The sequence below is a fragment of the Podarcis vaucheri genome, assembly GCF_965113315.1.
Source record: "Podarcis vaucheri genome assembly, chromosome: 1".
Lineage (NCBI taxonomy): Eukaryota > Metazoa > Chordata > Lepidosauria > Squamata > Lacertidae > Podarcis > Podarcis vaucheri.
The window spans coordinates 128558546-128573712 of NC_138759.1; the positions used below are offsets into that span (position 1 = coordinate 128558546).

Below are 15167 nucleotides of genomic sequence, written 5' to 3' on the forward strand. Positions count from 1 at the left end.
TTATGACTGTGTTGCTTGAAGCGAGTTAGTGGTAGAATAGCAGGGGGGAAGATTTGAGTCTGGGGTTTGTTGACACGGAAAGGGCCCGAGCTCAGCAGTGGGCAAGCTGCTTTGCATTCAGGTGGTCTACTCGGTACAAGAGCGATGATTCCCAGCTCAGTAAGTGCACCCGCTACCTCCCTCCCTCCCTCCCCCAGCACTTGAGTCTCCTAACCTTAAACAAGTAGCTCTTAAGCGGACTGGGATCCTGAATATATACAGGCCCCATTGGGTTGATGTAAGGAAGAACTGGGACACGGGTGGCGCTGTGGTCTAAACCGCTGAGCCTAGGACTTGCCAATCAGAAGGTTGGTGGTTCGAATCCGACGGGGTGAGCTCGCGTTGCTCGGTCCCTGCTCCTGCCAACCTAGCAGTTCGAAAGCACGTCAAAGTACAAGTAGATAAATAGGTACCGCTCCGGCGGGAAGGTAAACGGTTTCCGTGCGCTGCTCTAGTTCGCCAGAAGCGGCTTAGTCATGCTGGCCACATGACCCGGAAGCTGTAGGCCGGCTACCTCGATCAATAAAGCCAGATGAGCGCGGCAACCTCAGAGTCAGCCACAACTGGACCTAATGGTCAGGGGTCCCCCCCCCAAAAAATAATGAAGAAGTATTACGCCCCTCGCTGCTTCATCTGAGCTCGAGGAAGAGAAGGGAAGGAATTCACTGCACATCTTTCATCCAGGGATGGGGAAGCTGTGGCCCTCCAAATGTTGTTGGATTACCACAGCACCCCTCATCTCTGACCACTTTAGCTTTAAACGCAGCCTCCATCCCTCCCCGCAACACAGCACGTGAGAATTTGCAGGTTTTGCACAACCGTGTCCTGCTACGTCTCCCGGGGAGTGAGAATGCGGTCGCGGCCAGGCAGGTAAGCAGCTCCAGGGAAACTTTATCCTTCGGGCTCTGGAGCTGAGCGCAGACAGGCGAGGAGGAAGTTACTACAGCGGGCAACACGAGAGACGCTCCCTCGTCCTTCGGCGCGCGACACCCGGCCTGAACGCGCGGGGGCGCTGCTCGAAGGCGAAGCCTTTGGGAAGCCGCGCAAGAGCCGGATGCCCGGGACGCCTCCTCCGACTTCCAGCGCAGAGTCTTTCCCTCCGGATTATTGCATTGTTCAAAGGCAGGTTCGGGATCAGGATGATCAAGCCTGAAAGGGAAAGCGCGGGGATCCAGTCCAGTTAAGCTGGGGACAGCGCGGGGAAAGGAAGCCCCGTTTGCGCCTTTATGAAGCCGCGATCCAAAGCAACCTCGTGCGCAAAGAGCAAGCCTCCTTTCCCCCGCTGTCCTTGCCAGCGCGTCCCAGCGGATGAGCAACAGGAGTCCGCGGTGGTGTTTCTGTTTGTGCGTGTTGATCCTCGTTTCCAGTTCAGGATGGGCGCCTCCCGCTTGGCCAAAGGGAGATGGAGGAGGAGGAGGAAGGCCTGCAAAACTCACAGCCTTCCTCTCTGGAAGCGAGAGCCGGACTGGCCCGCGTTATCTCCTCTTCGTCTCCTATACTTTAAAAGAAGTCTCTTACAGACACTTCCTTGGGAGTTAAGTCCCACGGAATTCAGAGGGAGTGGCATTTCCGAGACAGTGAAAATGCAATTTAAACGCGCATCGGATCTATGTTTAGGATCGGAGGGCCCATCTCTCCACTACGACAAACCGAGGCGTTCCTCCGCTTCTCACCTTCGGGAAAGTTCATTCAGTCTGCTTTGTTGGCAACTGAAAAATGTTTTCCCCCTTTTATCTCAAGAGGGGGACGTTCGGGCCCTTTCTCACGTTACACCGAGTCAAATTTAGTGTATGCCGGTAACTGGGAGTTGCGGCCAGTCTCGGGTGCCTGAGGCGCACGCGTCTCTATGATGCGGGCACTTTCCACATTCGAAACGGACATGTATATAGATACACACATATACAATCACACAAAAGGTGTACACACATATATAAAAGATGTATACTTCAAGCATCTTAAGTGAAACGTGTGAATTGGGTAAAACATAGACACGCTGCCTTTCTCGCACGCAGCATTTCACTTTTAAATATATCCTCCAATCACATATGAGCACATAGCCTTCCTTTTCCATAGACTGTCCATTCCCCCCCTGCACCTTTCCCTGTATGACTTTGACACATACACACGCGAATTCTAATGAAAACCTAAGGTCTTTCCCAGGAATGCATTCACACACTCACTGCGCGCAGACCCTTCTTTGCTAAATGCATCCCCCAGGTTGCGATTCGCAGCCTATTTACTCCCAGAAAGTTCTGCAGCCACAGCCTCTAACCCGAAGCCGGTGTCGCTGCCCTGCCAGTGTCGTCACTGCGGGACTTCTTTGAGAAGTCTCACGGTGCAATGCTAGCCTTACCGACTCGGAAGCAAGCCCCACTTGGGTCAATGGGCCTTACTCCCAGGTAAACAGGCATAGGGTTGCAGCCGAAGGCGCAGGGCCCGGCCAGCTACATCTATTCTCTTGCTCTCCATAGAAGTCAAAGGGCCTCTCCTCTCCCACTTCCTGGGAGGCCGCTGCGGCTGCCTGGACGGTATTATTCTTGGGCCCATTCCGCAGAGCCGGTGGCTTGAGGCTGCGGGTCTCCGCCCGTTCATTGGAACGATGCTAATTCACTTCCATGGCGGCCGGGCTCCAGGAGGAGGCCGTCGTGGTTTTCTTCGCCTCCTCTAAGAAAGGCAGTGGAACTCCCTCTTGCAGAGGGGCTTTCCCCGACGCCTCTGATTTTTTTAAACTGTAAACCCTTTGGGCGAACTATTATCCTCTCCCCGGGCAGATAAGAGACTCTTTTTAGCCAGACAGAGGCGCCTCAAGGCGCAATTTGTCAGCCAGGGCGCTGGAAGCCGAAGCCAGCAAATAATTTGGAGGGTTTGCGTGACCTTGGCTCGAGAGCTTGTTGCTTCCGCAGACCTCCGAAGTCTGAGCGCTTGGCACTCCAAAGGAGATGGAGAGAAAGAAGGACTCTGTAAGACAAGAGTTCGGATGTCAAAAGGAAGCATCAGAGAGGCTCTCCTTTGGGTTATTAAGTCCATATCGGAAAGGGGCCGCAGAAAAAGGGACCCCCGCGATTCTCACGGAAGGAACTGCTGCAAAAGTACTTTCAAGAATGGCAAATGTTGTGAGTGGGTTGACTGCCAAGGGAGACTCCCACCAACCTGAAAGGGTCTTAGTTGGTTTAAATCAAGCTACAAGACGTTTTGACCCGAAATGCACTGAGAACTCTTTTATGCCACTGGATTTGCCCTGAATTAAAGAGTCCTCTGTCTTGGTTTTCCTTTTTCCTTTTCATCTACTCAAATATTCCAAAGAATAAATGCCTCCTCGAGTTGGATTATTTTTAAAAAAAAAAATGCTGAAAAAGTAACGTTGTTAGATAATGCAAATTGATTTTATATTTAGCAGGAGAGGGGGAAAGTTTTTCCTCCTGTTCAAATAAAGACAATATGTGAAAACGATCAACTAAGAAACCATACATAATTTGAAACAGAAAACGCCTTTATTGAGCGGGGAGGATTTGTAAATTTATTAAAAACTCTTGTGCCCATCCATTTATTCCACCCCATGCAAATGTGCTTATTTCCGCAACTAAAGCATACGATATTATTATTATTATTGTTATTATTATTATTATTAACAAAACACTTCGTAAGAGCCACTTGGTAGATGTTAAAAGGCAGTAAATTCAGTTTCATGCCGTTTTACAATAATCTGAGTTTAGGAATAACAACGCTTAAAACCTTTTTGGCGATGGGACAGCAACAATGGTTTACTTTTCATAAGGGGTTGGGGGGGGGGAGTTTAAATACGTCAAAAGAAATCCAAACTGAACGAGGAAGGAAATGGAGAAAGAATAGAAGCTACATTCGCAAACCGTTGCGACCAATTTTATGCACGTATTTAATTGTATGCATTATTCAAAATGATCCCAGGAGCGGCTGAATAATTTAAAATCAATAGTTTCCCTAAAATCTTTATAAAATATTAACACTTTATAAAATATGAATAAGTTAACAATCCGGTTGTATTCGCTACAAGGAGGTTGAACTTGACCGTCCTGCGATCAGCCTGTTCACACAGAGCGGCGGCGTGAAACGCGATCAGGGACCGAATGGCAGTCAGGATCTTCAGCTCGTGGGCTACATGAAATCGCTCCTTTAAGGAGCTTGGGCTGACTCTCTCCAGCCATCGGTGAGAAGAAGAGTGACGAACCAACCGGGGAAAGGGGGAAGATCCTGCCTTTAAACCCAATCCTACCATCAGAACGACTCCAGCCCTAAAAACCGCGCGTTCTTCCAACTTTGGCCACCAGTCCGGATCCTAAAGGTAAGAGGACCATTGCCATTCTCCTGCTACCCACCGGCTTGTCAGATAACGCCTCCTGGCAAATTAAAACAGCCCCTACCCCGCCCGGAAAATCCCACTAGATTTAACTTCTTTTTTAAAGTTCTCACGCATTCAGATCGTTTCCCCGCTGCTTTTCCAAATCCGCACAATTTACTTCCGCTAGTTCGGGCCAATGCTCCAACTTCCAGTCGTTTGCAAAGAACACTATGGACACCGAACTACATGTCCAGGACCAGGGCAAGAAGATAAGAGACATAACCCTCACCTTGAGTCGTCGGAAGCCTACGCCCGTGCCCCAAAAGTTCAAGCGCGCACGCGACCTTCGCCCCCGCCTCCCCCCCCCGCGCCTCTTGCTGCCAAAGCAAGATGAAGACGTCTGTACGAAGGTCTTCAAGAAAAGATCTCTTAAGATCCAGAAAGAAAGAAAGAAAGAAAGAAAGAAAGAAAGAAAGAAAGAAAGAAAGTTCATCCTCTGCTGCAGAACCGCTGCCTTTCCCGGGATGGGTGGGGCCCTCTTGCAACCTTCAAGTGGAAACGATCTGGAGTTAATCTCTTACCCGGATCAGGGGCTTCTCCGTGGTTCCCAGACTGCCAGCCAGCAGCACTTCCTAGTGCGGGCCGAAGCCCGGAGAAGAAAAGAGAGAGGAAAAGAGAGTGGCGAGCCCTCTGCAGTCTATAATGATTCCCATCCTTTGGAGACGCGAGAAGCGAGAGAGCAAGAGCCGCCGCCGCCGCCGCTCCGCTTGCTGCGCCAGGCTCCGAGCTCCAGCAGAGCCCAAACCCCAAAGAAACAACAAGCGCCCTTGACCGAAGCCCAGGCATCGGCGGGCGACTGTTACTATGTTTCTTTTCCTTTGCGATTGTGCGCGCGGGCGCGCGGCAGCGGGGAGCTGCTCCAGCTTTTGTTTCCAAGCCGTCGAAGGCAGGCCTCGGGCCCAGATCGTCGCGGTTCTTCTCGACATTCTCCAGGGCGAAGCTCGCGGGTCAACTTGACCTTGGGAGCAGCACGCACCTAAGCGCAAAGGAAAACAAGAAACGAAACAAAAACCCACCCACACCGCTTCGCTTTCGCTGCAGAGATCGAAGGGGTGGACGGCTGCTTTGGGGTTCCGATTGCCCCAAGTGTGTGTGGGGGGGGAGGGGGAGGGAGGAGGTCTTGCGGGACAAAAGCCCGGGCGCTTCGGCTTCTCTCAACTTTCTGAACTTCGGATTTAGGAGGGCCAAGTTAGGCTCTCCATGGATCACTTGCCTTGCCGTGGCGAAGGGGCTTGAACAACTCAGAGAAGCTATGAGCTATGCCATGCAGGGCCACCCAAGATGGACAGGTCATAGTGGAGAGTTTGGACCAAACGGGATCCACCTGGAGGAGGAACCAGCAAGCCACTCCAGTATCCCTGCCAAGAAAACTCCATGGACAAACAACAAGGAGAAGTTAGGCTCTGCGAGGGCAGGCGCACCTAGCTCTGCAAAGGGTCCCTGCGTGCTTATTTCGGAGCGACTGAACGAGAGGGAAAGACTGATTTACAACACCCCTCCTTCCTCTGCGAGGATGTTCTGGAGCCTGTTCCATAACAATCGAATTCTTATGATTTTTTACTTTCGTATAATAAACTGATAGTGCAACCCCATCGGAGTGGCTGGGGCAACTCAATCAGATGGGTGGGGTACAAATTAATAATAATAATAATAATTAATAATCATCCAGCAATAACAACAATTAAACCAAGCAAGCCAGTCCCTGGGTTGTAATCTACACTGTCTCGTCTGCGCTGCAGAATCCCGAATTGGAGGTTCCATCACAATTACTGCCATGTCCACACAGCGCCACCATTTAAAACATTTAAATGTATTACAAGTTGTAGTGCAAAAGGTCGGACTAAACCGCTCCCTTCGCAAGATCGAAACGCGTCCCGCTTTGGCCGCAAAAAAACACCCCCAACGCGCATAAACGCGCAACCCCACGCATGCTTCGGAAGAGGGAGGGTGGGTTTATTTTGACCCTCTAGCGCCACCGTAAAACAAACAAGCCGGGCTTTCTTAAGGTGGGCGCGCCAAGTTCCGGAGCTTCCCCGGCAAAAGCACCGAGCTTTTTGGGGTGGTTTTTTTTTTTTAAGCCCCGGTGCAGGGGGACGACTTGGAGGTGTGGGGAGAGAAGGAGGGGCCGGGGGGTGAACGGCGACCCGCCTGCACAAGAAGGTGCGGGAAGAGAAGTTTTTTTTTTTTAAAAAAAAAGGAGAGGGATTCCTTCCGCGCCACCTTAAATGCTGCGCGGGTGCCGCTTCGATTCTGAGGCAGAAGCAGGTCCCCGTGGCCTGGCCTGGGTGGGGCGGAGGAGGCGAAGGGAGCGGCGCCCCCCCCCCAGGGAAAAGGAGGGTGTTGAGCGGCTTCTTTCCTCCCCCCCCTCAGTCTATTAACTACCCCCCCCAAAAAAGGGGCTGGCGGGGGGGGGGGAGCGCAACGGCTCCCCTTCGCGGGGCACCGTCCCTCAGGGATGGCCGTTTCGAGCGGGAGAAGCGTCGGCTCAGCGCTCTCTCTAACCACTGAGCGGCACCACCACGACCTCTCCTCACGGCCGCCCCCCGAAACAACAACAACAAAAGACCAAGCCCCCTCCCCCCCCGCCAACAAAGCGGCTCCCCACGCGACGGTTCTCGGCCGCCTCACGAGCCACCCCACGCGACACGACCCCTCACGCCACCCGCGCCGGACTCCTGGAATGCGCGCGCCGCTTTTCGAGATAGACCGTTATCAGGCTGAGGAGACGGAGGGGGGGGGGTCGGTTTTGACGGGAAGAGCAGAAAGGAGCGGGCGGCGGCGGCGGCGTGTGTGTGTTTCTCCTGAGGAGAAATTCGCTCGCGCGCTTTCTCCTCAGGGCTGAGGCGGCGGTTGAGGCGGTTCCCGCCTTTCTCTCTCTCTCTCTCTCTCTCTCTCTCTCTCTCTCTCTCTCTCTCATATACTCGGGGCGGTGGTGGGGGGGGGCGGCACACGCGGCTCCCTCTCCCTCTCCCTCTTGCGTGAGGGCGCTCGTTTGGAGGCCTCGGGTCGCTGCCGACCCGGGGAAGGAGGCGCCCGGAATGGACCCTCCCGCGTTTCCCTTCCGCCGCCTCCTCGGGTGTCCCGGGTGGTGGTGGTGGCGGCGGCGGCGGCGGCCGCTGCTCTCCTCTCCTCCCTCGCTCCCTTCTGCCGACCCAGCAGTCAACCCCCCCCCCTCTCTCTCCCCCCCCCACTCCACCATTTCACACGCCTCTCCTCCCTCCAACCCGGCCCCCTTTCCCTCCGCGTTACTTCCCTCGCTCCTTCTTCTCTCCTCCCCACCATTCCCGCCTCTCCCCGCCCGGCGCCTTAAGTTTGCTCTTCTTCTGCCTCGCCCGTGTGCTTGCGCGAACCGCCGCGTGTCTCCCATTTATTATATATTTATTGGGCTTTAATTTCCTGCCAGGCGAGCCTCTCTCTCTCTCTCTCTCTCTCTCTCTGTCCTCCGCCTGCATGCATGCATGCAAAACGGCAGTGCTGGCGGCCGGAGCAGCAGCAGCAGCAGCAGCAGCAGCAATTTGCAACCCCCCCTCTTTTTTTTTTTTTTTGCCAAGAGGAAGGGCTCTATCCTGCCCCTAAGTTAACGTAGGGAGACTATTTTTAGGGAAGAGAGGGGGAGGAGGAGGAGGGGGGGAAAGAAAAGAAAAGTAGGAGGGGAAGAAGAAGGGAGGAAGCTGAGCTGTTATTTTGGATTCCAAGAGGAGGGAAGGAGGAAGGAGGGAGGGAGGGGAAGGCATCGCCACCAGAACCACACCAACCCTAAAGTGGGGCGGGTGGGGGGGGGGAACAAAAAAAACCCAAACAAACCCCAAAGCGAGGAAGGACAACCCCAGAAAAGGACTCACTTTGCTTGATGACTCAACGCAACTAATAATCATTTGTCTCCTCTCTGGCGAATCCCTCGTGTTGCTGCTGCTGCTGCTGCTGCTGCTGCTGCTCTCCCTGCCGGGCGGAGGGAGAGATTGAAAGTGACACATCGGGCGCTGCTTGCCTGCTCGGCGGCCACCAGAGCACCGGCTGCTGCTGCCTCTTCTCCTCCTGCTCGTTCGGGATAGCGTCTCTCTCTCTCTCCCCTCGTTAGAGGCAGCCTCTCCACCCCTTTTTTTCTCCCCCTCCCCTCTTTGATTTCTCTCCCCCCCACCACCCTTTTTTTTTTTTTTTTTGCTGAAGGTGAGAGAAATTAGTGTTTCCCTCCCTCTACTTCCTCGTCGATCCCAGGGCTCTCTCTCTCGCGTCTTCTTTCGCATTCACAACCACCTCGGGTGCCCTTTCGGGAAGAGCTCTTTCCTCCAAGCACCCGAAGCCCACTCTGGCGCAAGACGGCGAGGCATCCTGACCTGGGAGCGCAAGCCTCTCCCCCCCAAAAAAACCCATCGGGACTGGAGGTGGCGGTGGGTTGGGGGAGACGAAATAGACGAGGAGAGAATAATAACGTGCAGAGAGGAACCCAGAAAACTTTCCACCCTGGATTCTCTACTTTTGATCCATGGACAGAGCCCAACTCAGCCAAGTTACGGACAGACTATAAGCAGTAAGTACTCCAGGAAAGCTCTCCGATGTTCACGGCGGTGGTCCTGAAAGGTTTCTCTTAAGCAGCTAGATCGAAGCAAACAAAATAATTTACGGATGTCTCTCGCTGTGACGGAGGTGCTTTTGGCTGAAATGTTGCTATTCTATATTACGCTCCCATTTGTTTGTTTCTGCGTGACTCCGCAAACTGCTCTAGCCGTGGCTTTTCTCTCTCTTTTTTTGGTTTTTGCTGCGCTACGTTGTGTAATCAAGCTTGAAAACTCAATCTGCTTGAGATAGCAGTTCGGCACAAAATATCGAACCGACCTGCCAATGCACATTCTAGCAAAGGGGAAATCCCGGAGGATGCAGGGATTTCCCCCCCTCCCTGCCGATCAAATTTGTACTTTAATGTTCCTTTGCCTAAGAATAAACAAAACAAAGCGGGAAAGAAGCGGCAAAGAATAGACTTAAGGCATCGATTTCTAAGTGTGTTTAAAAGCAGAGAGGAAGATGCCTGGCACGCAGTATTTTTTTTAAAAAAATGCTTTTAAAAAATTAAGTTTGGAAGTGGGGTTACATTTTTAAGTGTCCTTAGGTGCCTGCCATTCCTTCCTAGTTCTCCCGGTACAGGACCCATTTTTAAATGTATTACTAGGTACCTAATTGAACCTCTTTACTGGTTCACTTACCATCTGAAATGCATTAGTCTATTGGATTCAGTGTACTGCATACTTGCTTCTAAATACATTTGTTTGCCCAAGTCCCTTGCTTTTCTAAATTGCACTCGACCCCAAAGACGAAAACCGTAGCCTGTAAATAGCTTCGGTACTAGCAATAGCTTGGTTTATAAAGCTGAAGTTGAATGAATGATCAACTTCCGTGACCCTTCCTTGTTAGCTGCCGGCTCGCGAGCAGCAGCAGCGTCGGAAGCGCGTTCACAAGTCAGGTGCAAAAGCGAAGCCTTCTGGCTAAGGTCCTCCATGCTTTATGCAGATCGTTTTAATTCTGGCTTGAAGTGCTCTTCCTTTTTTAATGTATATGTGATTAATTGATACATTCAGTTTGGATGCTTCTGAAGTGGTACTGCTCATTTCTTTTCTCCCTCTTCTCCTCTCTTTCTTTCTAGGTCCTTGCTCATTTTATTGTGATCTGCCTGTGGGAACATTGTCTCCAACTCAAAGTAGTATGGACCGGAGAAGTGAGAGTCCCTGTCTAAGGGATAGCCCAGACAGAGGGAGCGGCAGCCCTGATGTCAAAGGTCCTCCCCCTGTGAAGGTGGCCAGACTTGAACAGAATGGCAGCCCTATGGGAGCCCGAGGGAGGCCCAATGGCTCTGTCACCAAATCAGTGGGAGGTAACAAACCTAGTTGAACTAATGTACACATAACAGGCTGACGGCTGTGTTACAATGGCACAGGGTGTCAGGGTTCAGGTTGGTGAAGCTTGAGTGTCTCTTGGTGTAGGGTTACAGGAAGAAAGTCAGTGGCAGACTGCTAATGCCCCTCTTGCTTCTTTCATCAGTAACCAACAGCCTCATTATGGTTAAACAGGAAAGTGGTTTATACAGAAGGTGGCATATTTTGGGCATGCTGCCACTGTGTATGAGGTGTTAGCTGGTTATGTCACTGTTAGAGCTCTTAGCTTTTCCTGGAAAGCTTAAAGGTGTTCCGTTCTCTGCCCCTGTGTTAGAAGGACATATAAAATGTTTTGGGGTTTTTTGTTTGGCTTTTGTTCTGGGTTGCTTTCTAAATTGTGGCTTTTTTGCACTGTTACTGTATTTGGATCATGGGACAAAGATATTAGCTCTTTAACTCAATTAAAAAGGATCTTAATTATATCCCTAGTATTTTGCAGTTTAACTGGAAGCTAATTTAGAATATTTTATAAAAGTTTTGGAATTGTAGAGTTAAGCTTATCTTGCTTGTATCTCAGAAAGCGGGTTGGGGTTTTTTTTAGTCTTGTAATGGGGAAAATCTAGTCATTTTCATAGCTAAGAATGCATGGAGAAAAAGAATTTGTTCTTCAAAATTTTATGAATGGCTTGTTTCTAAATAGGAGTACCGGTAAATTGCTATACTATACACCTTATGAGTCTAGTTTATTTGCTGTACTGCTACTGTACCTATTACTAGTCTAGCTTATTTGAGATTTATGGAATCTAGTAGAGTAGCTTAATGATCTTCTAGGGTTGTGATCCCAACATGCTTACTTGGAAGAAAACTTTTCATAGCAATCAGTAGAATATAATACCAAGTAAATGTACAAGATAATAACTTTAAAGAATACTCTCCGAAACAAAATGGGATATTCTTTTCCTTTTATGGACAGTTGCTAGAATTATTTTTTAAATGCACTGATAGAGTTGTTGGACAGTGTATATATCATTTTTTCTAGATACTCTTTCTTCCATTTTCTGTGGTATGATTTCAGTGTCTCAAGTAGATGACTTAAAATCCCAAACATGCAGCTGCTTAAAGATCTTTAGTTCTGAATGTCATGATTTCTCACTTCTTTTACCTTATATTTGGACCCAGATATAAGTGCAGGATCTAATATTTCTGCACAGTTTCTAAAGAAGAAAAAATACATATAAAACAGGTTGTTCTGCAAAATATGTAACGTATTATAATGCTTATGGTCAAAAATCTTATTGCATAGGAAGAAATGCAAGAAAATACAGCATAATACCACTGCACTGCTTTTAACAAAACATTTCTTGCTCAGTGGGATTAGTAATTGCCAAAGATTGTTAAGAAGCTGTAGGTTGAGGTTATCTTCTTCCCCTAAGTTAGTTATCTGTATATTCTAAGATAATCTCGAGTAAAGACAGCTAAGAGTTTAGACAAAGCTTAGAGAGTTGGTGAATGAACCTTTTTCTCACTGTTGCTCTTATTGATTTGTTCTTAGAGGCAAAAAAGAAAAGAAAAAGTGTTAAATTAAGTATTATGCTAGAAAGAAAGTTTAAAAAGTAATAATGGAGTACTTGTGGATTTGCTGCTGACTAAATCTTTCTGTAAATATTTCGAGATATGCCCTACAGTAGCTGGGGGCTATTTGAAGCATTATTGCTTTTTAAGAAAGGGTTTGCGGGTTTGCTTTAATGTCTTTTGGGTTTCTAATCTACACTGAGGTGTGTGTGGGAGGCTTATTTTTAAATTTTGGCCTATGTATGTTTCCAAATTGCTTCAGTGCTTTGCCACAAGAAGGTCACAACAGTTTGATATCACAAACTGTTCAAACTGTAGACATTCAGTCAAGTGTGATGGTGGATAGAGGATTTTATTCAGTTTTACATGAAGACTTTCATTCCTCAAGGCCAGCTCCTAAGGGGTTACCTTTTTATGAACTGCTGATACATTTTTTCCTGTTAACTTCTTGTTTCATAAAGTTTCTTGTAGTCCTTGCACTTGTTGGGCTAGTGTTCCATTTTTAAGTAAGAATGAAAAAATGTTTGATTTCTCAACTCAGCAATAGATATTTTTTTAAAGTAGTTTTAAGTCCTACTATCGTGATAGGGCAATGTTTGTTTTAAATTGATCATCATTTTATATTAAAATATTTTAGGATAACTAGCACAACTGTCTCATGAATGGCTTTTTGCTACAGCCCTTTCTAAAACTGTTTTAGAAAAAAGTGACCACAATTTTCAGTACAAATCACAATGTGGCTTTAAAAGTTGTATTGCAGTGGTATGAAAGTTGTACCTTTACTGTAACTGTAACACTCAAATATGATTTTTATAGAGGTGAAAATAGTTATACCAGAAAGGAAAACTAAGGCCATATGTAAAAATCTCTGGCCTATGAAAGTTAGTTAACAAGATACTATCTAGTTACGTTAATATTCAACATGTAGTATAGTTAAAAGAATTTCCAAGATTTTTCATCTATGGTGGGTTTGATATTTAATGAAAAGCTGAGGAAAGTTCCTGAATTTCACATCAGTTGCTTTAAAAATAGCATGACTATAGAACCTTAGTTCTCTTGTTTCTCTTTGCGGGGGGGGGGGAGTAGATAATACATGGATTATCACTTTGTTCTATTTGATTAAATAATGATTTAACAGATCTGAAGACATGGCCAAGTGATGAACTTATATTGGTCGACTTACTATTTTTAGATTTTCTTATTCTTTATAATGATATCTCTAAGTAAAGGCAAAAACTCGCAACGATACGCAATTGTACTTCACTGTTTTTTTGGGAGGGGAAGGCATGGTAAAAGAGATTTTACGGGAAGTTGTTCTGCAACTAGTGGCATAATAGCTGTTCTAGAGTGAAACATTTTTTGACATTGGGAAGAGAGATAAAAGTCTTGAAAAATCCTAAACAAATGTTAAGCAGGGCGTGGTAGAAGTAAGTTTCCCTGGGGACTTAAAAACCTTTTACTATTTACAGTGTTAATTTTAGTTGAAGTAGTCAGGGTTAACTTTTTTTTGCCTTAGGTATTCTAGCACTTCCTGCAGTTACCTAAGTAGTCTGTTTTAAACATCTATGTAATAAAACAGAAGTGCTGTGATACTCATGATTGGCAGTTTTTATAGTGAGACTGTGGGAGAAAAAGGCGAATATCTCTTTAAAACACATATGACGCCTGGGAGAGAGGTTAAAGCAAGCAAGAACTCTGTGGTGTTGACAGCTTTATATCCCTGCTGGGTAACATTCACTTACTAGAATTGGCGTCCCCTCTCAGTTAGTAATTCGCTCCATAAGGATTTTGAAAAAGGATGATTAATGGCCAGGAAACTCAGATTTGTAAAAATCCTGATTAAAATGTACTGTATCTGTGTTCACGATTTTTCAATTCTCATGTGCATTTACATTTTATTAGTCTTTAAGAGATGGAAAATCAGTCTGAAGAACTCAAGTAAAAACTGTGCTTAATAATTAAGGCTATGATCCTAATTTTACTGATTTAGAAGTGTTAAAATCAGTGGGGGTTGCTTTAAACAAATCTTCTATTTTGTCCTTTGGTGAAATAAACTGAAATATAGAATCCACTAGCACCACATGCTAAAATCTAGTATAATAGTAGGATATTTCACCTATACCAATTGATTCCTATAGTGGTGGTAGAAGCTTGAAGTGCATCTTTTTTACGATGTTAATACTGATTCAAAAACTATTAGAAATTTACCTAAATAGAAGTCGAGGGGCGGCGGCGGCGTGTTTAACAAAGTTATATTTTAATATTTTATTGGAAGATCAACCTTTTGTGCTATTTCTCAGTGGGCTATATAAAACAGATGATATCCTATACAGTTTAAATGTTAAGAGAAATACGCATATTTTGATACAGCTATTTTGATTATAAAATATTCAGTTTCTGTCTTTTTGGAAGTTAAATATAGGTACACTTCTTAATCTGGTTCAGTGTTTATCAGATAAATGATAATTATGTTTTAAAAAGCTAGCAGAATAATTTATAGCTAGGCCTTAATTGGGGTTAACTCAGAATAAAAGGCCCATTGCATTCAGTGGGAGTTACTTCAAGAGAAGTTTGAACATGGTTGCAGTGTTAGATACTGTGTCATTGAATTCAGTGTTTCTTACATCCAAGCAGAATTACAGCCTTTGTTTTCAGGCCTAGCATACTACTGTTGACACCAGTAACATATAAGTAATTACTACTACTAGTAGAACCAGGTGTAGGAGTATGTTGTGACCCTTTATTACTGTTGACAAATATAATGATGGGAAATCAAGGTTAATGTTTGAAGCATTCAGATAGGACACATTGATCAGAGCATTGATATAAGTTGTCATCTGAATATTGTGTGTGACAACTGTTAATGTGATTTACTGGTAGAGAATAATACTTTGTATTTCATTACTGTTCCTTCTATTCATTGTAACTGTGTGAGAGGTATATTGCATTTCCTTTTATTTGTAAAGGTTGAATATACCTTGATTACGAAAGCTAGTTCAAGTGACAAAGACAGGTTTACTCTTGCATAAATTTGGATTACATAATTTTTATATAATATAACATGTTGGATAATACACATTTTTTAAAAAAAAATAGTTCATGCTAACATTTTTAAAAGTATTGATTCATATATATGTATATATGTTACAAAACTAAACCCTCTAAAGTAAAATTTGAGGAACAGTATTGCTCTTTAGATAGTATAATGAGTTTTATACTTTTTTACATCTGTCTTTGTCTTTTAAACATGAAGATTGCATACACTTGGAGTCACCTAGTATGCCATCTCCTTTCTCCCAGTGAGAGAATAGTCTTCT

The 15167-nt window shown here is 46.4% G+C and overlaps 2 protein-coding genes across 3 annotated transcripts in view; both read left to right on the top strand.

Moving 5' to 3' along the window:
- Positions 1-15167, top strand: part of FTCDNL1 (formiminotransferase cyclodeaminase N-terminal like) — a 415186-nt gene that overhangs the window by 182101 nt on the left and 217918 nt on the right. The window lies entirely within an intron of this gene.
- SATB2 (SATB homeobox 2) overlaps positions 8817-15167 on the top strand; it is a 122133-nt gene continuing 115782 nt past the window's right edge. For both annotated transcript variants that reach the window (XM_082238746.1, XM_082238747.1), the window contains exons 1-2: positions 8817-8942; positions 10050-10277. In XM_082238746.1, coding sequence (XP_082094872.1) covers positions 10109-10277 — 169 coding nt within the window. In that variant the 5' untranslated portion in view covers positions 8817-8942; positions 10050-10108. The remainder of the gene's footprint in view (positions 8943-10049; positions 10278-15167) is intronic.